At 42.9% G+C, this 27,346-nt stretch overlaps 1 protein-coding gene across 2 annotated transcripts in view; it reads left to right on the top strand.

Moving 5' to 3' along the window:
• The window catches only part of LOC146812220 (protein-glutamine gamma-glutamyltransferase 6-like), a 306,117-nt gene that overhangs the window by 234,304 nt on the left and 44,467 nt on the right, over positions 1–27,346 (top strand). For both annotated transcript variants that reach the window (XM_085619250.1, XM_085619251.1), the window contains exons 7-8: positions 23,745–23,880; positions 26,417–26,526. In XM_085619250.1, the coding sequence (XP_085475376.1) occupies positions 23,745–23,880; positions 26,417–26,526 (246 nt within the window). The remainder of the gene's footprint in view (positions 1–23,744; positions 23,881–26,416; positions 26,527–27,346) is intronic.

Raw genomic sequence — 27,346 nt, 5'->3', positions numbered from 1 at the left:
TTCCCCGTTCACTATTGGTAACATCCAGAGTGTACACCACTAATAGTCTGAGTCTCAAGACTGTAACTTAAAGTCAATATTGTTTCAGTTCTAACACGTTAATTTAGCAGAAAGTTCCCCTGAGTCTGACTGCCCTAAAACCCATCTTACCTGAACTGGCAAGTGTGAAGCGTTCGAAGTTCCTGAGCGCTCCCCATCCATGGGCACTCTCAGCGGCTGCAGGTGAAGTCAGTGGTGAAGTGGTAGCAGCATAGGAAGGACCTAAACAATGGGTTCAAAATGGAAACCAAGGTAGGAACCTGAAAAAAAGGTGGGTTTTCACCTCTTTTATGTTGTTTCTGCCAACCCGAGCTGGGCGGTTTCCCCACCACAGTTGCTTTGACAGATAGGCACATCGTAATCAGGAAGGTCGGAATCTTGGCGGGACTCCTTCCAACAGTCGCTTTTTCCTCTGATGCGGGGGAAAAATTCTGGCAGTCAGTGGGATGCAACTGTCTTCCCTCCAAGGACCAGCCAATATCGAAGTAGAGTGGGCGGACTGCCACGCTGATGGGCAGGCAGACCGCCGAAAAGCGACGGCAGGACAAGTCTCACCAAGATCTAAATCAGACCCTAACTCCTCCTAATTCAAGTTTGGAAATCCCTAAAGGGGTTAATTTCCCATGCAAAATAAATGTCCTTTGGGAGGAATGTATTTAGAGATTACTGAGTTTGCATGTGCATGATAAATCATACTGGAAATTCCACTAGTATCAAAGGCTTCCTAGTAATTCCTGCTGTACTGGTAAGGCTTCAAATAATCTCTTTTTATGAAACATCCTTAAGTTTATTAGCCATTTTTCTCAGAACACTATAGCTAATAAGGTTAGAAGAAATTATTCACAGCTAATCTGTAAAGAAAACTATGTCCATTGAATAATATATGTGCTTCTTTGCATTCCTATTGTGAGTACTAAAACATTTACCATAAACTATTGAGATTTTCATAGTCCTTTGTGGGTAATCTGACTTTCAAATAAAAATGGTAAATATATGGTAAAACAAACAAAGAAGGGTGTGGGCTATAAATACCGCACCTGACAAGAGAATAGTGTCCTTGTTAAGGATTTCTATAGTGCAGCGAACCAGAGAGCACTCCCCTCAAAGCTCCCCACTCAGGAACAAATCCTGTTACACAATTCAACACAGAAAGGTTCAGCACCATTCACAAGATTCATAGAGAATTGTAGACAAAAAGGTTCAAAACATGAATAAGATTTTCTTTGAAAAATTATTTTCTTTATTTCATTAATTGATGTATATGACGAGTCATAGCCAACGCGTTTCGTCCCTTGAAAAGAGACTTCTTCAGGGCTTCAAATAAAGATGTAGAGTATTTCTCTCTGTATTTTGAGTTATTGGCTGAAAATTCAAATATAACAGTATCCTTCTTATAAGGTAGATTTTGTCAAAATAGCATAATGGCTCATGAGATTGACTTCACGATATGTAAATAACCAGGCGAATTACAAAGAGCAGGCGTGTTTGCGTACCCCGCTCTGCAAGATGTATCACATATTAACAATACGGCATCATTGTAGATTCAAGATGCGAAGTAAAATATATTCTGTGTAGGGGTTCTATCAGATGGGCATGGTAGCCCGTGTTGCTCAGTATCAGCGCTGATACTGAGCAACACGGGCTACCATGCCCATCTGATAGAACCCCTACACAGAATTTGGGGAAACTGAGTAGCACTAATCTGACTGGCTTGAACTAAGGCTCTGGACTGCAGCCTTCCATTGAGGCTTTCTTTACTGTGACTGGTGGCCGAAACCAACTACTGACTACTGACTACAGCTGGTGCTGGTGTTGAGAGCGCGCCTCTCCCTAACGACTTTTGCAACCAGCAAGATGGTCAATCTGCGGGTCAGCCCAGAGCGGTGGTTACATTCACTAGGAACATCCAGGGGATGCACACTGGAGGAGCAGCAAGCAGCACACAACTCGTCACTAAAGCGGGTACGCTGCAATGTGAGTCACCCTGTCTTCCCTCCTCTACATGCAAGTCTCAGGTCAGTGTGTATTCTGTTGTGACTGCCCTTCATGTTATTACTACCACTTCTAATCCTGACTCAATAACAATGCATTTTGCAGCGGTGCCAGCAATAAGCCCCACGTCAGCTCAGCCCGCCCCGTAATTATAGCCACTTTAGTTAGGTTTGAATCTAGTCTCTGTCTCTGAGGGAGGGGTTAAACTCATATTTATATGTTCGAGGCATGTGGGCTGCTGAATTCATATCTGTGCATAGATCGCCGCCTAGTGTTGGGTCCGGATGTTTGCACGTTGTTGTCCTGGAAGAGTCTTCGAAGTATCCTTGGATAGGTGACTCCTCCCCTGGACTACAGTGCGCATGGGCATCCTCTCCATCCTCAGATTGTTTTTTTCCGCCATTGGGTTCGGATGTGCTATCTTAGCTCAAGTTAGGAAAATATTTGGTCGAGGCCAAAAGGCCTTTAGTTCGCGTCGGTACTGTTTATCGATCGGGTTTCGATAGCATTTTGTTAGTTTACTAACTTTCAGCACCGACTTCTTTCGCATTTACCTGTCCATCGACTACTTCGACGATGGAATCCAGGACGCCATTCAAAAGGTGTCCGGTATGCAATGCGAAGTACCCACACATCGACGTCCATCCGGTGTGCAACAAATGCCTTTCGCCGGACCACGACGAATCGACATGCATGGCCTGTGCCCGGTTCCGTTCCAAGAAGACTCTAAGGAACCGAAGAGCGGCGAGACTCGAGGCGCGGCACGCGGCACCGGCCCCAACAGACATCTTCGACGAGGCCGACGTCGAAGAATTAGAAGTCATACCCTCCAGTCCCGTTTCCGAACACGACCCCGGATCGGACGAGGGCGACGAGTCACTCTTCCACAGAGGTGAAGACGACACCGAGGTAGGAGACGACGAGGAGGCCTTAGGGGCCGAAGAGAGTAGCTCCAATGATGAACAAGGCCTACCTGTTCAAACCGAAGAAACACCAGCGCCACAGCCTTTGGCTCCGGTCGAGGGATCGCCTTCGGGCCTTACCCGAGACCCATCCCGTAGTTCTTCGGCCCCGCCCTCGGGCCCGGCCTCGGACGTTCAGCGGCAGCCATTGCTGCATAAGCCAGCTGGTTTCCCTACCACAAAACCGAAACCGAAAGCTGCTCCGGTTCATACGAATCCGAAACTGAAAGTGGCGCTGGTCGGATCGAGGCCTTCGACGCCAGCGCAACGCGTCGGCACCGACCGCACCAAGAGGGACTTCGGTGCCGAACTGGAATCGGGCGACATCGGAGTCGACAAACGGAAAAAGGCCATCGGCACCGAGAAACCTACTCGGCTACCGACGCCAACGACACCGAGGGCAATACCGCCTGCTTCGCCTCGCGTCGCTCCCTCGACGACGCCGATGCCTCACGTATCGAGGACGTCGACGGTGATCTCCACACCTCGACTCGAGGACCCGCCGGCACCGAAAAAATCCACGCCCGGCTCTACGAACCTGCCCGGTGCCAAAGCCTCAAAGACGCCCCAAGTGCGGCCTGCTGCGACGCAAAGCAACAAAACCACGGCGGCCCTCAAAGACCCGTCGGGTTCCGGCCCGATCGGAGCTCCAGCAACCTCTACGGGGCCAGCCAACATTACCTTCGGCTTGCCTCCGTCAACAATCCCGAAGATGTTCCAACTCAGGACACGGGTTACCCAGACTCCGGTTCCACCGGACGAGACGTCTCCGTCACGTGTCATCGACGCCGACACTGGCAGGATGATTCTCCACGACCGAAGAATAACTTCGGAACCGCCATTGGACCCTTTCAGGATCCCACTAAAAAGGAAGCTGCCTGTGGAATCAGGACCTCTCCTTTATGAACCGTTCCATTCCTCCTACCAGGATCCACACCGGTTCTCCCCCACACGCTCCGACACGGATGCATTGGAGGACTACATGGATGACCAAGCACCCTACCATGTAGACACAGACCCTGATGACCAGCAGGACCCTGATCAAACTTGGGGCGACCCTGCCGACCCCAGTGCACCTCTCGATACACAGGACCCACAACTCTATGGGGCAAAAACATCTCCCACGGAGGATACTGCGGCGTTCAACGCTCTTATTGAACGTGCTGCAAATAACCATGGGGTACAGCTTCACTCAGATACCATCGAGGATGACTTTCTAATGGACACTTTTGCATCCTCAGAAAGACATGTAAAAACTCTGCCTATGCTGAAGGGGGTCCTCAAACCAGCTAAGGACATTTTCAAGGAACCCACCAGGGCACGAGTGATAAACCCCAGGATTGATAAAAAATACAGATCAGCACCTGGGGATCCTACTTACATCAAAGGACAATTACCACTCGACTCCATCGTCGTAGCGAATGCTTGCAAGAGGGCACACTCGCAAACGACAGGTGACGCTCCTCCCCCGGACAAAGAGTCCAAGGTGCTAGAGACCTCCGGCAAGCGAGTTGCCGCCCAGGCTGCCAACATATGGCGCATAGCCAACACTCAAGCGCTCCTCGCTCGCTACGATAGAGCGCACTATGACACATTGGAGCAACTACTCCAACATCTCCCTGACCAGTTCAAAGAAGGTGCAGAAATTCTTATCAGAGAGGGACAGCTACTCACAAATGCTTCCATCAAATGTGCACTAGATGCTGCAGACACGGCTGCCAGGGCCATAAACACAAGCGTCATGCTGCGACGACATGCCTGGCTACGAATCTCAGGATTCAAGCCTGAGGTACAAAACAACATACTGAACCAGCCCGTCAACCCCGACTATTTATTCGGCCCAGAGGTTGACACCACCCTCGAAAAGATAAAAAAGGACACGGACACTGCAAAGTCCATGGGCGCCCTCCAAACTGAGTCCTTTCGGAGCGGCTCCTTTCGTCGCCCCGGAAACAAGGGGGCAGGTAGAGGACAGGGGTCACAACAAACGTATAACAAAGGCAATACACAGACCACCTACGATAAAAACACCCGAGGTGGATATCGTGGCTCCAGTACAAAGGGCAGAGGACGTGGCTACGGCAACACCAGGTCCTCCCCCAAGAACAAGCAGTGACGCCCTCTCCCTTCCTTCCGACCACATAACACCTGTCGGGGGAAGACTACAAAGGTTCCTGTCCACGTGGAACTCCATCACCACGGACAGGTGGGTCAAAGATATTGTAAAATACGGTTACTGTCTGGAGTTAACCTCCACTCCACCCACAATACCACCAAGAAACCGTCCTATGTCCTCAGAGCACTTAACGCTCTTACAGCAAGAGGTGCAAAGTATGCTTCTAAAAGGCGCTATAGAGGTCGTCCCCATCCACGAGCAGGGTACGGGGGTTTACTCCCTCTACTTTTTAATTCCAAAGAAGGACGGGTCGCTCAGGCCTATATTAGACCTGAGACCCCTGAACCAGTACATTCTTTCAGAGCACTTTCACATGCTCACCCTACAGCAAGTCCTTCCGCTTCTCAAGCAGGGAGACTTCCTAGCCTCACTGGACCTCAAGGATGCGTACTTTCACATACCCATCCACCCCTCACACAAAAAATACCTCAGGTTCACTGTTCAGGGGCAGCACTATCAGTTCAAAGTCCTTCCCTTCGGCGTGACAACAGCGCCCAGGGTTTTCACGAAGTGCCTAGCTACGGTGGCAGCACATTTACGGAGGCAGCATATACACGTCTACCCCTACCTAGACGACTGGCTCGTTCAAGCGAAGTCAGCCCAGCAATGTGCAAGCCACATGTCCCGCACCATTCACCTTCTTCACAGTCTGGGATTCTCACTAAATTACCCAAAGTCCCATCTCCAGCCCGCACACGTACAACAGTACCTAGGTGCGACTATAGACACTCTGGCGGCCACAGCTCAGCCAAATTTAGTGAGGATCAACAGCATACAACTGCTGATCTCCAAGTTCAAACCCAATCACTCGCTTCCAGCGCGAGTGTTTATGCAGTTGATAGGCATGATGGCCTCCTGCATCTTCATAGTCCCGCACGCGAGGTTACATATGCGCCCACTTCAGGAGTGCCTAGCACGTCAGTGGAATCAGGCTCAAGGACAGTTGAAAGACCTAGTGTTGGTGAGCGGTCGGGCATACAACTCTCTGCATTGGTGGAATCCACAAAACCTTTGCAAGGGCCGACCGTTCCAAGAGCCTGTTCCGCAAGTAGTACTGACAGCGGACGCGTCTCTCCAGGGATGGGGAGCTCATGTACTCCACTACACAGTGCAGGGACTATGGACGACACAACAGAAGAAGATGCACATCAACCTTCTGGAACTGATGGCAATCTTCCTGGCCATGAAGGCATTCAAAGTACATCTGTGCAACAAAGTCGTGTTGATCCGGACGGACAACATGACTGCCATGTACTACATACAGAAGCAGGGAGGAACACACTCTCCACAGTTGTCTCATCTGGCTCAGAGCATGTGGAAGTGGGCCATTCAGAGGAACATGTTCCTCATGGCGGAACACCTCCCTGGCAAGGACAACCAGATGGCGGATCTGCTCAGCAGACACAGCCACCAGATGCACGAGTGGGAGTTACACCCATCAGTACTCCAACCGTACTTCCAGCAGTGGGGTCATCCAGAAATAGACCTATTCGCGACAAGCGAAAACGCAAAATGCCAAAGCTTCGCCGCCAGATTCCCACATCCGCAGTCGCAGGGCAATGCGATATGGATGAACTGGTCCGGCAGATTTGCGTACGCTTTTCCCCCAGCGCCGCTGATACCGCTGGTGGCTCTCAAACTACGACAACACTCCCTGACACTCGTCCTAGTTGCTCCCACGTGGGCACGCCAGCCGTGGTACACCACCTTCCTCGAACTTTCCGTGGTGCCGCATCAAAGGCTGCGGATCAAACCCGCGCATTTGACGCAGAACCATGGAGAGGTTCAGCACCCAGATCCGCAACAGCTGAACCTGGCGATCTGGCTCCTGAAGTCCTAGAGTTTGGCTATCTCAACCTGCCACCTGACTGTATGGACATCATCAAGGAGGCCAGGAGACCCACTACCAGGGCTTGCTATGCAGCCAAATGGAAAAGGTTCGTCATTTATTGCGATAATAATGACATCAACCCGCTGGACGCATCCATCCACAACATCATCTGTTACCTCTTACACCTATACCGATGCAATCTGGCGTACACCTCTATACGTGTCCATTTGACTGCAATATCAGCCTATCTGCAAACCAGGCAGCACCTCTCTCTATTTAGAGTGCCTGCCATCAAAGCATTCTTGGAAGGGCTCAAACGAGTCATTCCACCTAGTCACCCACCGGCTCCAATGTGGAACCTCAACTTGGTCCTCACACGCCTGATGGGTCCACCCTTTGAACCTCTACACTCATGCGAGATTCAATTCCTTACCTGGAAAGTGGCCTTCCTAGTAGCGATCACTTCCCTAAGAAGAGTTAGTGAACTCCAGGCACTAACCGTTCAAGAGCCATTTATTCAGGTTCACGCCAACAGGGTCGTACTACGTACCAACCCCAAATTCATGCCCAAGGTAATATCGCAGTTCCACATGAATCAGACTATTGAACTGCCCGTTTTCTTCCAAAACCCACAAACTGTTGCAGAAAGGGCACTACATACACTAGATGTACGGAGGGCCCTCATGTACTACATCGACAGGACTAAACCATTCAGGAAGACAAAACAACTGTTCGTTGCCTTTGCCCCACACCACAAAGGTAACGCCATCTCCAAAGCAGGGATAGCCAGATGGATAGTTAAGTGTATTCAAATCTGTTATCAAAAGGCAAAACGCACATTAACTATTCCACCACGAGCCCACTCAACACGTAAGTTGGGGGCTTCCATGGCCTTCCTAGGAAATATTCCCCTGCATGATATATGCAGAGCAGCCACATGGTCCACTACACACACATTTACAAAACACTATTGTGTAGATGTGCAGTCAAAACAGCAGGCAGCTGTAGGACAGGCTGTTCTCAAGACACTTTTTCAGACCGCTGCAGCTGGCACGGGTAGCCGCCGCTAATAGAGGGCACTGCTATGTATTCTATGCACAGATATGAATTCAGCAGCCCACATGCCTCGAACTGAATATGCTACTTACCAGTATGCATCTGTTCTTGGCATGTAGGGCTGCTGACATTCATATCGCCCTCCCTCCTCCCCGGCGCCTGTCGCAGCTGCAGCTCTCAGAATTACTGCAAGCATGGTCATCACTTTCTGTATCTACTCCATCACTGCCACAATGGCGAAAAACAATCTGAGGATGGAGAGGATGCCCATGCGCACTGTAGTCCAGGGGAGGAGTCACCTATCCAAGGATACTTCGAAGACTCTTCCAGGACAACAACGTGCAAACATCCGGACCCAACACTAGGCGGCGATCTATGCACAGATATGAATGTCAGCAGCCCTACATGCCAAGAACAGATGCATACTGGTAAGTAGCATATTCAATTTATATGTAGTCCCTGGCTTGGCTAGTCAGTCTTACTGTTCCCTCTATGTATATTGCTCAGCTTGACAGTGGCTCAGACAGGAATTATAGTCCTGGCTCACGAAAAATTTACTGTAAGGATGCCACAGGTGGGCTTAAGATACCTGTTGATTCTCTTGATTGTGGGGACAGGTTATTTTCGTTATCTGATGTTTCAGGCTTCTGGGCCTGAAGATGAAGTGGGAGTTACAAGCTCTGCAGTCTCAGAAAATAGCAGAAGTAGCTCCCCTGAAGATGAGAGTACCATGGTTAAACGGTTAATCCATTGGAAGGGGGATAAACATTTTAAATAAACTACTGGGCCAAGCAGGAAGCCAGCAGCTTCTGCGCTTAAGTGGGACTATTCGGCTAGCAACAAGTCTATCATGAGCCACCCCAGGCCACTTGAATTGATTTCAAAATAGCGCATGCTGATTAATCAACTATAATTAAAGCTGCAAAAAGTGGCAAATGTGTGCATTGTATTATATTATAGTCATGTGCTAGGATCTGCAATTTACAGTGAATGTACACTAAATATGCATGGAGATATTTCGCATTTTCAATTTCAGTTTGCATTTTTGGTACTGTCGCCCAGAATAATCAAGTTCTGAGCATGTCTGTTACACTGCGAGTATTGACTATGTCTTGATTTTGAGGTTATTTGCCTTAAATATATGTAGGTTATTGGGCTTTATGTTTCTGAGGCCCCCTTTTGTTGTGTTTCCTGTTTATTCTGATTTCCTCAGCCTCCCAGGGTGTTGGCCTACTGCTGTCAGGGGTGAAAGATGCTTCTATTAACCAGAATATTGGGGGTTAAACCAAATTACTCTTTCTGCCCGGAATAAACCAACCCCTGCCTACTTGTTAAGAAAAGTGAACCCATAATCTTACAGATGTCTCCCGTTTGTCCTGTATCTTTCAGTTGCTAGTGGCTATAGTCCCTTCTCGTCACATTCATCTTTCCTTCTGCCGCTCACTTCCTGCTTAGCGCCTCAACTCCTGTTCTACAAACCTGACCACCTCTCTTCCCAGCATCCTCTTTGCACACTTCCTTGCATTCTTTTACAATACTTCATCACTGTAGCCCTGCCATCTCCAACACGGGTCACACATATTTCCACTCTGTGAACTCACTGCAACCACCATCTGTCTCTTTTCTCCTGACTAGTAAGTCTGCCACCAGTTTCTTTTATGCTACATGCTCACGAGCCACAGCATTACTCTCCCCTAGGGGCATAGAACATACAGTGCGTTGGAGACAAATGGGCCAAGCATGAAACCTATATTCTGTGTAGTGGATGAATAGGGGATGGAACCTGTGGCCTGTAATGAGAGAGAGGAGGGATAACACTGTTCTGTCTGTATTGAGAGAAATGGGTAACATGAAGCTTTTAGTGTGAAGGAACAGAAGAAAAGGGTGATGGGATGGAGCCTATGATGAGTCAGTGGAAGGGTTATGGACTGTAATTGAGAGGAAAGGGTATGTGTTTAGCCTTTATGGTAAGAGGAATGTATAATCTTATAGGCTGCTGTAAAGGAATTTGCGTGGTTGCTTACTACTGATGGGCAGAAGCAGACGGCAACTTTACTTAGGAGGGTGTAACCAATTAGTAAAAGCAGAAGCTAAATGATTTAGGTAGTAAAGGGGACAAGTGGATTTTATTACAGGACAAGAAGATTTCTGTAGCACTTTGTCCCTTGGACAAGTAACTTATTTAAAAAACTCCACACCCCTGATCCTTCCATGGCTACTGACCCCTTTACTTCGAGTGTTGCATGGTATGTGTTATTTAGATTGTGAGCACTATCTCCTTATGCCTTAAACCCGCCCGCACTCCCGTTATTTGTGCCTTCTCGCTCTCCTGCCCCCGCCCGCCCGCCCGCACTCCTGTTTGCAATGCGAGTCCTATTGCATTGCAAATACTAGTTTAGGGTTGGCGGTTGGATGGGTGAGAGCGCATGCGCAGGAGGCGGGCTGGGTTAAAAGTCAGCAGTGTCTGGCTGGAGAGATAGGAATGCCATCCACATGTGGAGGGAGAGTTTAGAGGAGGAGGAGGCCTCACCCCGGAGCATTGCCCCAAACTGCATGCTGTAATCAGTCGTATGCCCCTTCCCCCCCCCCCCCCCCCCCCGCCCCCTTGCCACGGTGCTCCGTGGGAGCCTAGTGCCTTCTGGAAGTTTCCCTGAGAGCCCAGCATAATGAAGGGGTGAGTGCTGGGGCATATGGATGGAGGTGATCGGTGGGTGAGTTCAGGCGCTTTGAGGCAAGGTGTCTGTCGGCGGAGTTCCTTGTAGAGGCGATATACTGCTCCAGTCTAGTTGGGTAAAGGTTGGAGGGCTTATTTCATGTGTCGGACGGAGACACCCCGGGAGTCATAATAAAACAATTACTAAAGCAACATTATTGATTTGGCAGGTCTGACTTAGTGGATTTCAGGTCAGAAGGACTTTACTGAAAGAGACTCTGCTTCAAGTAGTGGTACTTCCAGTGTGGATTAGTTTAGCCATAAACCGCCTACTTTTACTCACACCACTACAGCATTCTTGAGCAGACTCTGACTCTGTCCATTTTGAACCAATCTAAACTCTCGTTGGAGGGAGGAGACACCACCAGCGAGTGAAGTGACAGGCCTCCAGAGTGGGCCATGTCCTTGTTTTCCACCCACAGTACATACACGTCAATATGCCAAAAAAGGGCAACCACGGTGTCATATGTCCCTTCTTGTGCCTTCGTTAGCGAACTGTTGCTGTGATTGCAACAAAAAGATACGCACATAATGTAAACCGAGAAATTTTGGCCCAGTGAAACCTAGGCTGTACATTATCATCTTGCCTTTCGAGTAATTCTGCTTAAGTTGTTTGTTATGGGTAATAGGGGTCTTACAATACACATATAAACTGGATTCATTTAAATGCCAGTATAAAATTGTTTTAACTATATCTCATCGTTAACAAAAACTACTAAATACAACAGAAGCTGAATCATACGTTATTGTATCTGAGGGAGAATTAAAGGGGGAGGGACAATAAACTTCTTACAGGTTCTAACTCTTTTCTTATGAGAAACACCAGTGCCGCCTTACCCTAATCGGGACAGGCCCACGTAGTATGATGAAAGGTCTCCCAACTTGAGTTGCATGTTTTACTCACGTCCAGTAGATCAGACTGAGCCCCAATGTCTCCTCATTGTAATTGGCAATAAATATACCAGTCTAATTATCGTCTATGTAGATACTTGATTGATAGAAGTTAATAGATAAAGCTGAGGTAGAATTGAATTATATGAACTGAGCATCTAACCTTCAAGTTTCTTTGGCTCCTTCGACTAACTATAATTTTGAACCTTGGTTATATCTAATGCTAGGTACTGCAGTTTATTTCGTTTTGCAACTGGTGGATTAAGCATAAAGCTCTGCTGTTGCGCCCCTTCTCGTGAGTGTCTTTAAAATGCTTTTCATGCCAGAGCACCACTTGGAGACCCTTCTAAAAGGAATGTTGCTGACATGCAGCAGTCTGCTTCTCCATGCAGCATTCCACACCAACACTGTGACATTCTGGGACACTTCACATATGAAAGCCATCCACCTAAAATAATGACAAATTAATATTTCAAGCAAAAATGGTTGCATGTAAGGCCAGGTAGACATGTGTACGTATGTCAGTCGGTGGAGAGTGTGTACTACCATAAACCAATGAGTGAATAACAGGAAAAGTAATAATAAGCTTTTGGAGAGTAAGAACAGCAGGGACAAATGACCTCATAAAATAAAGTGCAGCAGAGTGCGCACAGTTGCCAAAGTAATGTTAAGCATATTTACATTGTGAGGCCCTTGTGTGGAAAACACTTTTTCTGAGTTGTCTTACAGTTTTAAAGAGATGTATTTTTAGTTTAGATTTAAAGCCCTGTAGTGTAGGGGTGGTTCTAAAATTTGGCTATTGATTATTCCAGTGATAGCGTCAGAAAAGGTCAATGGATCTGAATCTGGACAGGATGCAATGTGGTTTTGTTGTAAGGGTATGATACTGGTTGGCTGATGTCAAATTGCATAGGAAGGGATATTGAGAGAGTGTCTGATCTCCGAAGTTGAGTGGGTAACTAATTTCTCGGTAATCTTTCATCAGTCTGGGTTAGATCGGGTACCCATCGACGTAACTAATATCCTGAGAAGTGCTGTGGAGGGAAGGATTCCATATTCATGGAGATAGACTGTCTTATTCCCCATTTTTTTTTTATTAAAAAAAAATTTGGAGACAAATTATCATCAACCTGTTATAGGCCAATCTCCCTAATAGAGCTACTGTTAAAACTCTGGGAGGGTAATCCTGGTGCTCTTAGAATCCTGGGCTAAGGAGAACAAGATTAGCTCCTGTACATTTTGGGTTTAGATCAGGTATTGGTACCATTGAGCAAACACTAAATCTGCACCTTATCAGCAAATATGCAAAAGATAAAGGAGGGGCAGTCCATCTGGCATTTATTGATCTTTCAAGCGCTTTCGACTTAGTCAACAGGGAAAAATTGTGGGTAATAATGCAGAATATGTGCGTTCGACTTAGACCCGTTTTCCTTGTTAAAACGTTTGTTGCATACCTAAATACATATAAGGTGAAAAAGGCGACACCGATTGCATTGCAAATGCTTGTTTTCCGAGAGTAACCATGAAGGAAGTAGCAGGGTTATATTGAAACCCTCTCCTTGTGGCATTGCATTCCCACAGGCGGTCTCAAGTGATTCTGCCCTGAATTCTTGTGAGATCATGCCTTTCACGGGAACTTGTGAGAACACAGATCCAAGCAGCCATCTTGGGAGTACTTTGCCTTGATATTGACTAATGTAATGACTTACCGGCTGGTGGTTCCTGTGGAGAAACTCTGAAGGCCATCTTGAGATGAAGTTCTTTGACATTGATGAGTCATGACATTCCTGGTAAGGCAACAATCCTTACGAAACCCTGAGGCAAGAAGATCAATTAGACATAATGCTAGAAAGACTGCAAAATGAAGAACAAAATTTACATAATTTAGTGGATTTTTATAAGCATATTCTTTGGAAACTTAAATACAATATAGTTATTGCAAACTCTAGGAGAGAAACCCTGAGTAATTATCTTAAGGAAAAAGTAATGTAGATGTAAACCGTGGGTTCTTTGTTGTGCACTTTCCTACTAAAGATCTCGAGCATTATTGTACCTTTGCAAAAGTACTTTTTTAGGTGAACTTTGAGAGGTTAGCAGTTAGTAGAACAGTGAGTATGTACAGGACAGTTAACAAAAAGAAAAGGTAGTTTTGAGACATTTTAAGTACTAAGTTTAGTTTGACTTAAAACTATCCGAGAGCACCAGTGCAAAAAGGACAACATAAAAACCATTCTTGTAACATCAAAAGAGAAAAAGAAGCCAAGTCAATTTCTCTCAGAATCACCCTCATTAAAGACTTAGGTGCTCCACATGAGGATTACATATAATGATTATTTGACAAGAGCTGTAAAAGGAAGTATGTACGATTAAGTGATGTATTGCCACTTGGGAGCTTTTTAAGTTTTCACCCCTACAGTTGAGGTTAAAAGCCACTATTTTCCTCCTCTTGCTTTGACCACTCATTTACCAATTACATTTTAATTCTTTGGAGATGGGGGGGGTTAAGATGAAGATACAGGAATCCACATCTTTCCTAGAAGAACCATGGCGCATTGAAAGGATAGTGGCTTGTTGTAATGAAGACACTGCTGCCAATATGTTGATAGAAGAAGTAAGCACTTTATTATAAGCACAGAGATATCGTTGGTAATCCCCCTGAGGTCAGCTCACAACTGGCCACTCGTGAGTGCAGCTATGTCATAGTACATAGCAACGATAGAACTACACTTAGAACCTTTGTAATTAAAGGAGCAGAACACATGTGAACAAAGTATAATTTACAAGTACAACACATCCTTCTCCCTTTAACCCTTTCACATACAAAATAACAGAGTATAACAAAATGTCAACTACATCACTACAAAATTATTGAAGAATACAAAATGACCTTGAAGAAAGAAAAAAAACATAAATACCTAGGATGATTGACATATTTTCTACCTGAAACTTAAAGTCTCCACAGATGTAATCCTGTAGATATCTGGTTGAGCACCTTGACCTTTAAGGCCTTACATTATTGGTGATGTTATCTCCATGGTCAGTTGGTGATAATCCAGAATGACTTCCACTTGCTTCATCATCACTCATGAGGAGATGAGGATTGAGCCCAATTTCCGCCTCAATCTTGTCATTATCATTGTGTAATTTCCCTTTCTTATAGAGAGCTACCCTTCTCAAGTTCCAATTTTCACCATTATATAGTGTCACATGTCTATTATGAACATTCTTCACTTTATACGGACCACGAAATTTGGTTACCCCAGCACAGGTGCGCCCAGGTTTAACTTTCACCCAATCATTTGGTTTTATGCTTATTTTATGAGTAGGAACCTTATCACCCCCTACTTTATCACCATTAATACTTGCTAAACCAAGACAATCTTTCATCCATGCTGGTATCAATTTAGTGCTAACAGAACGCCCTCTCATAACCACAAAAAGGATGTTTCCTGAAACTGTATTCTCCGTTGTACGATAGGCCCAAACTAAATCATCCACCATCCTTTTCACATCGCCTTTACTCGCAACGGCCATTTGGATCACCCCATTTATCATGCGATTTGCCCTCTCAACAACGCCATTTGCCTGTGGGTTATATAAAGATGTTCTGCTATGTACAATCCCACAGGACTTTAAAAACGAGGTCATTTCATTAGATATTAGTTGGGTGCCGTTGTCTGTGATTAATTTAACTGGGTAACCTTCTTCTCTAAAAATCTCAGACAAAGTCTTAATAGTATTTTTTTGCTAATTTCTCTCACAAATTTTACAATCAACCATTTCGACATGACATCTACCATGACCACACCAAACTTTATATTGTCACCGATACCAGCGAATGGACCAATAAAGTCTAAACAAACAGTGTGCCATGGTAAACCTGGATCATCAATTTTGCCACAATCTACTTGGTTTCCAACTTTCAACCTTTTTTCACCTTCTAGACACTCAGGACATCTCTCGATCCATTCAATAATCTGTTGGTCCATGGCAGGCCACCAAAAATGTTCTTTTAATCTCTTCTTAGTAAGGGACTGACCTAAATGGCCTTCATGGGCAAGTTTAAATAAGACAATCCTAAGGTCTTGTGGTGGAATGATTTTCTCCTCTTTCATTACAATATTTGCTTCACTATCACAAATGGATAGATCTTCAAGAACTTTTACAAAAGGCCTTACTGCCAAGGGAAGGGTACTCTCCCTCCTACCCCCTTTAACAATCAACTCTTTTACTGTCTTTAAAGCTTCATCCTTGGCCATGCTTGCAGTCCACTGATTCTTGTCAATCGCCCCATTACACATCTCAACCAATTCATCAATAGTAGCAACCGCACCTTCACACTGAAAAGATTCAACATTTGCCTTATCGACTACATGCCACGGTAAGGGCAACCTAGATAACCCATCTGCTTGGCAATTCTTCCAACTTGCAATATATTCAACTTTATACAAATATTCTTGTAAACAAGCCGCTAGTCTGGCTAATCTTGCTGAACCTTTATTTGCACCACCTGGTGACAAAATCTTGACGAGTGGTTTATGGTCTGTTTCTAAGGTGAAATGGAAACCCCACAAGTACAAACGAAAATACTCAGCCCCCCAAGCTGCAGCTAACGCTTCCTTCTCTATTACTGAGTAATTCCTTTCCGAATTTGTAAGAGATCTTGATGCAAAAGCAACAGTTTTTACACCTGAATTGTGTGCCTGTGCCAAAACTGCTCCAATTCCCACCGCACTGGCATCTACAGTTAGAATTGACCTCAATTTGGTGTCAAAAGGAGTCAAGATATTGGCTTCACAAATATCTTTTTTAATTCTCTCAAAGGCATCTTGTTGATCATTGGACCACACAAACTTGTAGCCTGTCCTGAGCAGTACTTTTATATTTTCCGTCTTCTCTGAAAAATTATGCACAAACTTCGCATAATATTCTATAAGTCCTAAGAAAGATCTGAGCTGGTCTTTATCTGACGGAGCAGGAGCTTTCTTTATTGCTTCTAACAAATCTCTTTTTGGTTTAATTCCATTGGCTGATAGTGTATAACCTAAATATTCTACTTCTTCGACTGCAAATTTAAATTTTTCTTTTTTAGGGTCAATCCTGCATTTTCTATCTTACTCAAAACCTCTCTCAGTACCAAATTGTGATGTTCTACCGTGTCCCCAAATACCAACACATCATCCTGAAAGTATACCACATTATCCGTACCTTTCAATACTGAACCCATCATTCTCTGGAATACGCCAGCCGCTGATGCCAAACCAAACGGCATCCTTGTGAATTGGAATATCCCCTCTGTGGTAATGAATGCCGTTAATGGTTTGGAATCATCATGTAATCTAATTTGATGGTAAGCGCTGCGTAAGTCTAGTTTTGAAAATACTTCCCTCCTTTTAAGGATAAGATTAACTCGTTTATGTTGGGAAGTGGATAATTGTCTACGACAATATTTTGGTTCAGGGTGCGTAAGTCCACACAGAATCTGTAACTACCGTCGGGTTTGCTCGTGATAACTACTGGAGAAATCCAAGGAGATGTTCTATGATGCCTTGTTCGACCATTTCAACAAGCATGTGTTTGACTTCTTGTCTGGCAATGATGGGCACCTTTCTCACTTTATGTTGGAAGGGAATTGCATTCGGTTTGAGTAGTATTTTGTGAACATACCCCTTGAGTTCACAAATTTCTTCCGAAAATAGATTACTCATACTTTCCACAATTGTTTGAGTAGTGATGTCATAAACAACCATCACTTGCTGATTGGCCCTAGGGTTTATTATTATGTGCAAATCGTATTGATGTGCCCATCCTAAAATCGGTGGACCACTACGTGCTACATACACTTTCCCCTTCACACATCTTCCCTCGAATAAAATATCTGTTAACATGTATCCTATAATATCTATCTTTTCACCTTGATATCCCCCAGGATTGATGTCCTTTGGAAGTAGTTTTACATTTGGCCAATTTTGTTCAAAAACAGTTTTGGGAACAATTGTCCAAAAAGAACCAGAATCTACCATCAATTTTGTTTCTTTTCCCTGTATCACAAACATCGCTTTGGGTCTCATTCTTCTACCAGGTATCAGTGTTGATCCTTCCTCCTCTACACATAATATTTTGTTTACACTCTTTTCTACACAAGTTGGTACTACGTTGTCTGTAGTATTCTGCACTACCGCTATTTTAACTCTGTTGCTAGACTTACACATTTTATAAAAGTGCCCTTTGCGACCACATTTTTTGCATTCTTTATCCAAAGCATAACATCTCTTGTATTTAGCAGTGTGATATGTGCTTCCTCATCTAGTGCACATTTTTTCTTGTACCTTATTGTATTCAGTATTCATTGCTAAATTATTTCCATTCTTTTTAATAGGTATTCCCTTCTTTCCTCCTATTTCATTATTTTTATTGGGATTGATCACAGCTACTTCGTCCTGTACTACATTTGTTGTACCTGTACTGTTCTCTTTCTTTTCGATTTCTTTCATACAAGTTTCCGATTGTTTAACTACCTTGGCTATATCAATTGCGTTTCCCAACGTTGGATTCTTTGCAGCCCATAACCTTTCCTGCATTTTTTTATTACGACACTGTACTATGAGTTGGTCTCTGATAATTTCTTCCCTCATCCCTCCAAATTGACATTTAAGGGATAACTCACGTAACCGCGTAACAAATTGATCTATGGTTTCATCACATCTTTGAGGTTGCGTATAAAACTTATGTCTACACATTACAATATTTATTTCCTTTGCATACTGTTTTCTTAACCTTTCCTTTGCTTTGTTATACACATTGGTAATTACTCTTCCTTCACTAGCTGTACCTACAGGCAAGAATCTAAAAGCATGTTGACCTTCCTTTCCTAAAGTACTTAATAATAATGCTTTTTTCCTTTCAGCATTGAAGTCCTTACCATCTAATGCCACAATGTAATTTTCAAAAATGTCTATCCATTCATCCCATTCAATAGGTGGATCACCCGGTTGCTGCAAAAATAACGGTGGTGGTATTACTGCATTAGCTTCCATAATATTATCACTATCTATATTCTAGTACTGAATGCTGAAATATTGTCTAATGCACGTTCCTATCTACTCCGAATTATATGTATGCAAGGAATACATGTAATCTCAATATTTTCCCTTTTTTTTTCTTGCAAAAGAAAACAAAACAAAGAAAGAAAGAAATTAAAACACATATGTAAGTCCTTGTGTTTTCGATAGTAATATTACTAGATGTTAAGAGTTTGGATCCCTGAGGATGTCGCTTGATATTGACCCACTTTACTAGTAATTGTGCTCAGTTCATCAAAACAAATGTTTTATTTTTTTTAGACGTCTGTTCCAGTATTTTTTTTAAAGTTATCCAGTATGGTATATATATCAACAAATGTCACCTGTAACTCCTTTATTTTCTTCCCGGTAACCCAAATCGGCACGAAAGACAAAGTAAACAGCTTTCGTTGATCTGTTTCCTTGGTAGCCTGTGCAGACAAAACCAAAATGGCCGTCGGGAACGTACACACGCTTTTATGGGCGTGCTGACGTTGCGTGCGTCGTCACGCTTTGCTCCAGTCAAAGCGTCATTACCTCACACCTTGTCTTTCGCTGTCCTGAACGTTCAGCTCGACGTAGTGTCTGTCCGCAAGTCGAAGAATTGGTAAGTCGCGCGGCGTCTTGTATTTCTTTAAACTTCAACTGACGCGCACTTTACGATGTTGGTTTCTTCCTCAAAACTCTCTCCCACACCAGAATAATACTCACGAAGACAATGAATTACCTCTGATTTTCAGTTCTAGACTCGACTTGATCGCGTCTGTTATGTGCTTTGTGTTGTGCCGTGAAAACACAAATCATGTAATGATGTTGTAATGAAGACATTGCTGCCAATATGTTGCTAGAAGAAGTAAGCACTTTATTATAAGCGCAGAGATATCGTTGGTAATCCCCCTGAGGTCAGCTCACAACTGGCCACTCGTGAGTGCAGCTATGTCACAGTACATAGCAACGATAGAACTACACTTAGAACCTGTGTAATTAAAGGAGCAGAACACATGTGAACAAAGTATAATTTACAAGTACAACATGGGTCCACCGTTATTTGTCTTGTCTACTAGCTTTGTAGTCCATTGCTGGCAGAAGTTAATCCCTCAAAAATTGTGGATTCTAACCAGGCAGAGCACTATCTGTTTACGTGTGTGTAAGACTGTATTGTGTAAATGTATATTTATTACAATAAAAGCAAGTTAAATAAAAGCGTTAGAATAAAAGTGAACATCTGGTGCCATCAAGAGAATCTAAATGAATTTAAAAATTGCAACCATCATGGATAAGACTACTTATGGGAATAAAATATCAAAAACTAATTTGGCACTGCAGTAATCATCTAACTTGGTCTGTCTGCCATTTTAAATCTGTGGTACGTAATGTCCAGAAATTACATCAGTTTCCTAATCAGGCCATTCGATTGTAGCGAAAGGTATAGCTTGGTTGCTTCTATCAGAATTCGTAGAGAGAGTTCTGCAAGGATTTGTAATAAATACTTGCTTTGGATATCCCTCAACCGCAGGCAATTACATAGGAAGTGCTTTAAGGTTTTGTCGTGATAGTTTCACAGCCTGCATTACCCGGTGGAATGGCTGAAATTCCAGGAGGCCTCGAACTGCTTCACCAGGATGTAGAGAAGTTGAAACCTTAGAAATGTTAGTTTTTTTGCTGCCTCCAAGTTGGAATCATTATGTTATTGCCTGGATGAGAGGTATGGTTTGATTAGGTAGTGTGTGTTGGTAAATTGACGGCCTCGACAGGTGGGTTTTATGGAGTGAGGCCTACAGACCCTTTCTGATGGTCTTTTTGGGGGTGCGTTTAGACATACTCAGCAGATCATCGATGGGCGGAAGGTTGTATTCAGTTAGCAAAGCAAGAGAAAAGAGGCTGACAAACAGTTGAACTTAAGTTCTTGGAAAATCAAACCCTGCATGGAGCTGTAGCTGTAGTTTGCGCCGTCACAAAAGTCATTGATTTTTTGGGATACTTAGGCATATTTTACTGAAGGATGATTTAGTTCAAGACGAATCTTAGAATGAGGGGTTGGTGCTCAGAGATTAAATAGAGATCATGCACTTAGCAAAAAATTGTTTCGCCTTTGTTGATTTGCTTCTCTTTGAGTGCTTGTGCAGAACCATAATCAGTTTAGCACTTAATGCTGTAATTGTAGGACCTAACACCCTGTCCCCATTAGGACAAGCAAACCTTTTCAACGAATCTAAGGGAGAGGATGTGGCCTAACCGCTAGGGCGGACAACATCCAATCTGGGCAACGGCACTCAACATCCTGTGATTCTCGGCAAATCACTTAATCTCCCCGTGCCTAACAAAAAAAATGAATGTGTCCTTGTGTAACGCAACTGGTGCTCATGTAAAGCGCTCTGATACCTGATACCTTTGGGTCAAGATCACGCTATATAAAACTCTAAGTAAAAAAACAAATGGTTGCCATGGCAGATATAGATTTTATTTTCTCCAGTTGTTTTGAGGACAACAGGGTGTTGTTCAATGTCAAGTACAGGTATTCGTAGGTGGCCTCTTGTCTCAACAGATTCTTGGCTGAGTTTCCAGTGGAACGTCCGACACGGCTTTCAAAGGAGAGAATTTTTGTCTTGAAGATGTTGACTGAAAGGCTGTTAGCCTGGTTGAAATTATGAGGAGCTGAGAGTTGTTTCTGTAGACCTTTTAAGATCAGTATGCTAGATAACGGATCAAGCTGTCACCTAGTCTCGGTGCAAGGAACTCATGATTAGGAATATACGAGCCTATATCCAATATATAAAAGCAAAAGAGTAGAGGGGCTAAGTTGCAGCCTTTATAAGACCATTGTCAGTGTTTGCTCGGGGAGATATAGCAGACTTTCCGAGTAGCTTTACCTGAAGCCAAGTGTTGGAGTGGAGAGACAGGATCAGATGTAAAAGTACATTGTCTATGCTGAGCGTTTAGAAAAAAGTAGATTTAATTTTATCTTATCAAAAGCAGCAGAGTAATTCACAAAGCAGACTTTCATCGATACTTTCTGAACTAAACCACCAGGGAGTGTCTTTAGACAATCCATGTGTTAGACCTGACAACCTTGGGGTGGTCTTCTCCCTGAACTTTTTGCCTTACTCCTCCATTTTGTTCTAACCTATTTTTTTGCAAGTTTTAAGCCTCTGTGCAATGTACCACTGCGAACCATTGCTAAAGTGCTTGTGCTCTCTCCTCTAAACGTGGTAAAGTTGGCTTATCCTAAGTCGGCATATTAAATTTACTTATAGGTTCCTAGTAAAGTGTTACTACATGTACCTGAGGCCGGTAAAAACTCTGCAATGGCAGGCATGAGGCTTGGTGAAAGGGCTAATTAAGTGGGGGGCAAAATGATTCATTTTCTCCCGATATCCCTCGATTTCCCCTATCAAACGTTACACGCTTCTTCTCGTTCAATGGTTCCCAAAAATGCATTGAAGGCTCTAAACCCTTCCTTCAAGGCAATGGTTTAGATATATTGAGGAGTTACACACGCTGCCATTGGCCATCTTAATTTGACTGACGTGAGCCGTACGAGGTCAGGCAAACCTTTTTTTCTTGATAAGTTAGTGTTTGCATGTACCTGGGGCCTGCAAAAGCTCTGTAATGGCAGGCATGAGGCATGGTGAAAGGGCTATTAAGTGTGTACACCTCAATAAGCACAGCAAAACACGGTTTGTTGATCAACGTATTTTGCCTGGTGAACTCCATCGAAATTGGATTGTTCTTTTGTGATCACTGTTTCTATAGTCAACTATTTTCTTGAAGTGACTTTCAGCTTCAACTTTACATTGTGACCCTACTGAGTTGCCTTATCATTAACGTTGAACATGCAAGCTATCAACCCTCCTACACCATTCTCACAGTCAACAGGAGAGCCAACCATTGCCTGGAAGGAATGGTTTAGAGCCTTCAATGTATTTCTTGGAGCCATTGATGGCTTCAAATTTAAACCTGATAGGAAAAAATGATTGCTTGAACACTATTTGGGCCTAGAGGGTCAGAAAATTCTGATGATGAACTAGATGAGTATGAGGGGGTGGTAAAGAGATGAGAAAAGCATTTTTCAAAGCTTTTAAATTTGGTTGCAAGGAGACATAAGTCTTTTTTGAGAGAACAATCTGCATCCGAGTCAATAGACATGCAGGTAGCCTCATTGTGTGCACTTGCAGCCAAATGTGAATTTGAAAACTTTACAGATCAGTTGAATAGAGACCAATTAGTAACTCAATGTCACAATAAAAAACATACAAGAAAGGCTGCTTAGCTGTAAAAACCCTCCATTAGATGAAGCTATAGAAATAGCTGACAGCATTCATGATTCAAAAGAATATGCCAAAGAACTTAACGACATGGATGACACAGTTTTACTTGTTAAAGGAAATAAACTCATTGCGAACAAACAAGGAGATGAGAGAAGAACCTTCAACTATGGCAATATTTTCTATCAATTTGGATCTATTTTTCACATATCTTTTTCCAAATAGTGTCCTGCAGTGACCAAAGAATGCAATAAGTGCTGGGTCTCTGGTCATTTGGGGTGTGTCAAATGGATGCTAAGTAAGCTAGTGTGATTCTGATGAAACGAAGATAATGACCAGACATAATAATTATCTTTGCCCAGTCCTGCATCTTCAGCAGTCACTAACACTGGCCATTCTAGATTGCTACTTTGTTTGATGACGTCATGTGGGAATTTAGGACGTATTGGGGCATCATTCACCCCATGACCACTAGGGAAATTCAAGGAGTGAAAAAGGTTACACAGGACGGGTTATAAATGGTAGCAATGTATGTTTTAATGTTGCGAACAATGTGTCAATGTTTTGTTAAACGTAAACTAAAAGTTGTCAGTGCAAGAAGTATAGAGTAGGAATGTACATGTATATAATACTGCTAAGAAATACGAGCATATTAAAACCACCTGTATCTTCATCTAGAGCAGAGATGCAGTAAATTGTCCTGGATTTCATCCTCTGAGACTTTGAGTTTTTAATTTCTGAGTTATTTTTGTTCCTAGTTCTCAGGTGTTTGGGGATTCCGACCCGTGTAGTCACCAATTTCCAATCTGCGCATGACAAAAATCAGAATCTATGCCTTGACCAGTGTTTTGACGTTTCCGGATATATCTTGGATGACGATGGTGACAGCATATGGTATGGCCAATGGCATTTTGCTCCATGTTGTATTTGTTGCTTTCTGGCCTGAATATATCTACTGAAACAGTTATTCGGTTGCATAGATTTAGCTTCCCAATTTGCATCCTCTAACAGCAAAACGGTGGATACTGCAGGTAATTCACTGAATAGAGACACTGGGTCTTATTTACAAAGGTACATTCGGTCCTAAACAACTAAATGTTCCTTTTATTTGCCTGACAAAAATTCACAAAGGGATTTTTTGCGGATGTAAATGCAACGATTGCTGAGAAATCCACACTTACTGAAGAAGTGGGAAGGGGGTGTTCTAAGGCAGGTTTGCCTTAGATGTTGGGGTGTTCTAAGACAGGTTTGCCTTAGATGTTGTGAAATTCACACAAACATACTTTTTAGGACTTTAACAAACTCCTCTGTCTCCCTTTTCCACACTCGGAATCATCTAGAGATTTACTCCAGCCAAGGGCTGGAACAGCTCCCCTTTAAGGATGAGGGGAGTAATGGATATCTCCAGATGTGCTGGGGATTGATTGGAAGGTATTTCTCCATTTTGAAAAAATATTTTACTGTAGAGGGTAAAATGTGCATTTGAACATGAAGTGTCTTTTCGGGATGAAAGGCGCCTTTATGTAAGCCCCTTAACATTCTCAGAAGCACTCCTTGAGACCTGGTCCTGGCATTGTTTTTCAGGCATACTACAATCAATGTTTGTTAATTCAAAAATAAGTAGTAAAAGTACGTTCAGGTGGACATCTAAATCTCCACCAGTACTTTTACATTTTTGTTTGTGAATAGGGCCCTAATGCATCTTGCCAAAACATAGGCAGAAAAGTATACTAGTATGTGTCTGCCTTCTCTACAGGAAGAGAACATTTCTGTTACAACAGTAGTGGAGGAGATGCAAAGCTTCACACTAAGGATATTGCCACTGAAAAGGATGTGATAGTGGCCAATCAAGTAAAGCTTTTAAGGGAGAGATGAGCTTGCTAATATGTTTGGATCGTATTGCAATTGTGCATTGGTCAGTTTTTTGCAGCTGCGCTAAGAATACGCTTTCTGCTGTCAATTCATGTCAACCTTAACTTCACTCCCATTTGCCATGCTGTACATAGAAATATCTGTTGGGCAGGATCTTCGACCATCTTTGGGGAAGGAATACATACTACACTTCTTACTGAAAAAACAAACATACGCACTCTTCTCTTCAAGTCCTCCCCCAGATTAAGAGCCACTATGCCAGTGAATTGGCAGTTTCAGCACCCCCAGGGTACGGTTTGCGTTTATTTTACCACTATATGCACCAAGTCTCTAGACTACCCTAGAATTCTCTTGGCATATTTTAATTAACGTAACATTATTTCAGTAAATCCCTAATTAATTAGTATTCAGTTATCCACACCTTAATTGGCAAATACCTTAGTTCCTAATTAATTTAAATTAAAGTGGATGTAATTTAATAATTATCCTAACCCTACAATTATTACTAATCCTTAATTAATTTATATTTCAATAAATAGTTATCCTTGACTTAACCAAATAATAACCCTGATTCTAACCTTTGATTAGTTTAGTTTTATTTAAGTTAAATTATGTCCCGTGGTTTAACCCTGTCATACTCAAACTCAAATTGAATTTCATTACATTGAATTAAATCACAGTGAAATAATTATCATCTGCCTAACCTTACCACAAGCCTACCTCCTAATTGATTTTTATGAATTTAAATTCAATACAAATTCAGTCATTGCCCGTACCAATTCATACCCTAAATTACATTTAATATCATTAAAATAATTATCCTTAGCATAGCTCTAATACTAGCTACAACTCTAATGCTTAATTATTTAACGTTTGATAAAAACAAATGTAAACACAAAGTTGTACTTATCCTAACTCTAACACCGTTTCTAACCATAAATTACTTTAAATTACGTGTGTTCAATGAATAATTACTTTTAAGATACACCTTATGCTATCTATAGCTATAACTAATTTAAATTGATTTAAAATAAATAATAATAAAACATTTCCCCAGCCCTTAATTCAAGTAAGTGTATTAATTTTAAGTATTTAACCCTCAGTCTATTTATGTTCATGATTACCATTGAATAAACTCTTAACCTAAATGAAATTAATTAGCCTAAATTAAATGTTATTGTCCTTATCTAGAACAATGTAGTGGACATCTCTTTTGTTGTCAATTAATGCATTGATACTGATGTAGAGACCCATTGAGGAATACCATTGAGGTAATTTGGGTATACCATAAGGCACGCGGTCTGCATGTTGTCCATGGTAGGGCTGAAATGTTGGAACAGATTCCCATTAAAATCAAAATCCTCTCATGATCCTATTGTTTCAGCTATGCTGTCTTTCTTGAGCTGTGTGCATCTTTTTCGGTGATAAGACTTAAGGTTGTTATATTAGTGCATGTAGCTAGAATGCAGTTAGAAATCCTATATGTAGATAATGGGATATGACAAATTTTGATAGCATGGTTTCCATCCACAATACCTTTGGTCTCCTTCTTCTTCAGGAATTTCCATGTCTGGGATGAATCCTGGTTTGCCCGACATGATCTAGATTCTGAATCCACATTCAGTGGTTGGCAAGTTCTAGACTCAACTCCTCAGGAGAGAAGTTCAGGTAAGACATGGATCATCCACAAAGGTATATGACTGTGATTTAGGGTAAATTGTGTGACAGGTTTTGAAAGTTATTATAACTGCATTAATCTGGGAAGAAGAGAACAGAGTATTAACTAAGCTTCCGTTAGTAAGCCTTTGTTACTAATGTCTAGGAAACTGCTTTTGGAAGCAAGGTATTTTTGGTAAGGATTCAGATGTGGGGCTTGCTGCCATATTATGCAAGTGAATATTAGGTTTTCTTAGATGTTTACAAATTGCAAATTAGACATTCTTTGGCCTGTTTTCATTTGAATGCATATTCATTTAGATGTGGTACCAGTATGCGACAACTCTATGCATTAGAATGAAACAGACATCCCTTTTTTGATACCTTCTGTAGTTATACATTACTATCAGTCTCCCCTCTTGTCTATGATACATTCAGTGTCCTACTATCACTCCCTCATCGCCCCACTCTAGCACCCTATTTACTTTACTGTAACTAACCACATCATCACACGCAGTACAGATGGATAAAGCCTTTTCTGTGTGAGATGTGGCTATAATTCATATTCTTGTTGTTTCTTTTAGTTGGATAGCATATGCTGCACATTAAATCATCGGTGTGTTCTTGATCTCAGCCGCTGCATTGTAACCCAATGTGCATTTTATTCTACTAGAGACGTATAAACACATATTTCTCACCTTGGAATATTCCCCAGGTGTCAGACTGATGCGGAAAATCTTTAGCAGTACCGCCTTGGCAGTAATGTGATGCCCATATAAGTGCCATCTCAGAGCACCAACATCAGTTCTTTTCTCTCTGTGCCAACACAGCA

Source organism: Triturus cristatus, chromosome 7 (genome assembly GCF_964204655.1).
Source record: "Triturus cristatus chromosome 7, aTriCri1.1, whole genome shotgun sequence".
Taxonomy (NCBI): domain Eukaryota; kingdom Metazoa; phylum Chordata; class Amphibia; order Caudata; family Salamandridae; genus Triturus; species Triturus cristatus.
The sequence above is the reverse complement of the archived record's forward strand: the minus strand, read 5'-3'. Positions and strand labels throughout refer to the sequence as shown.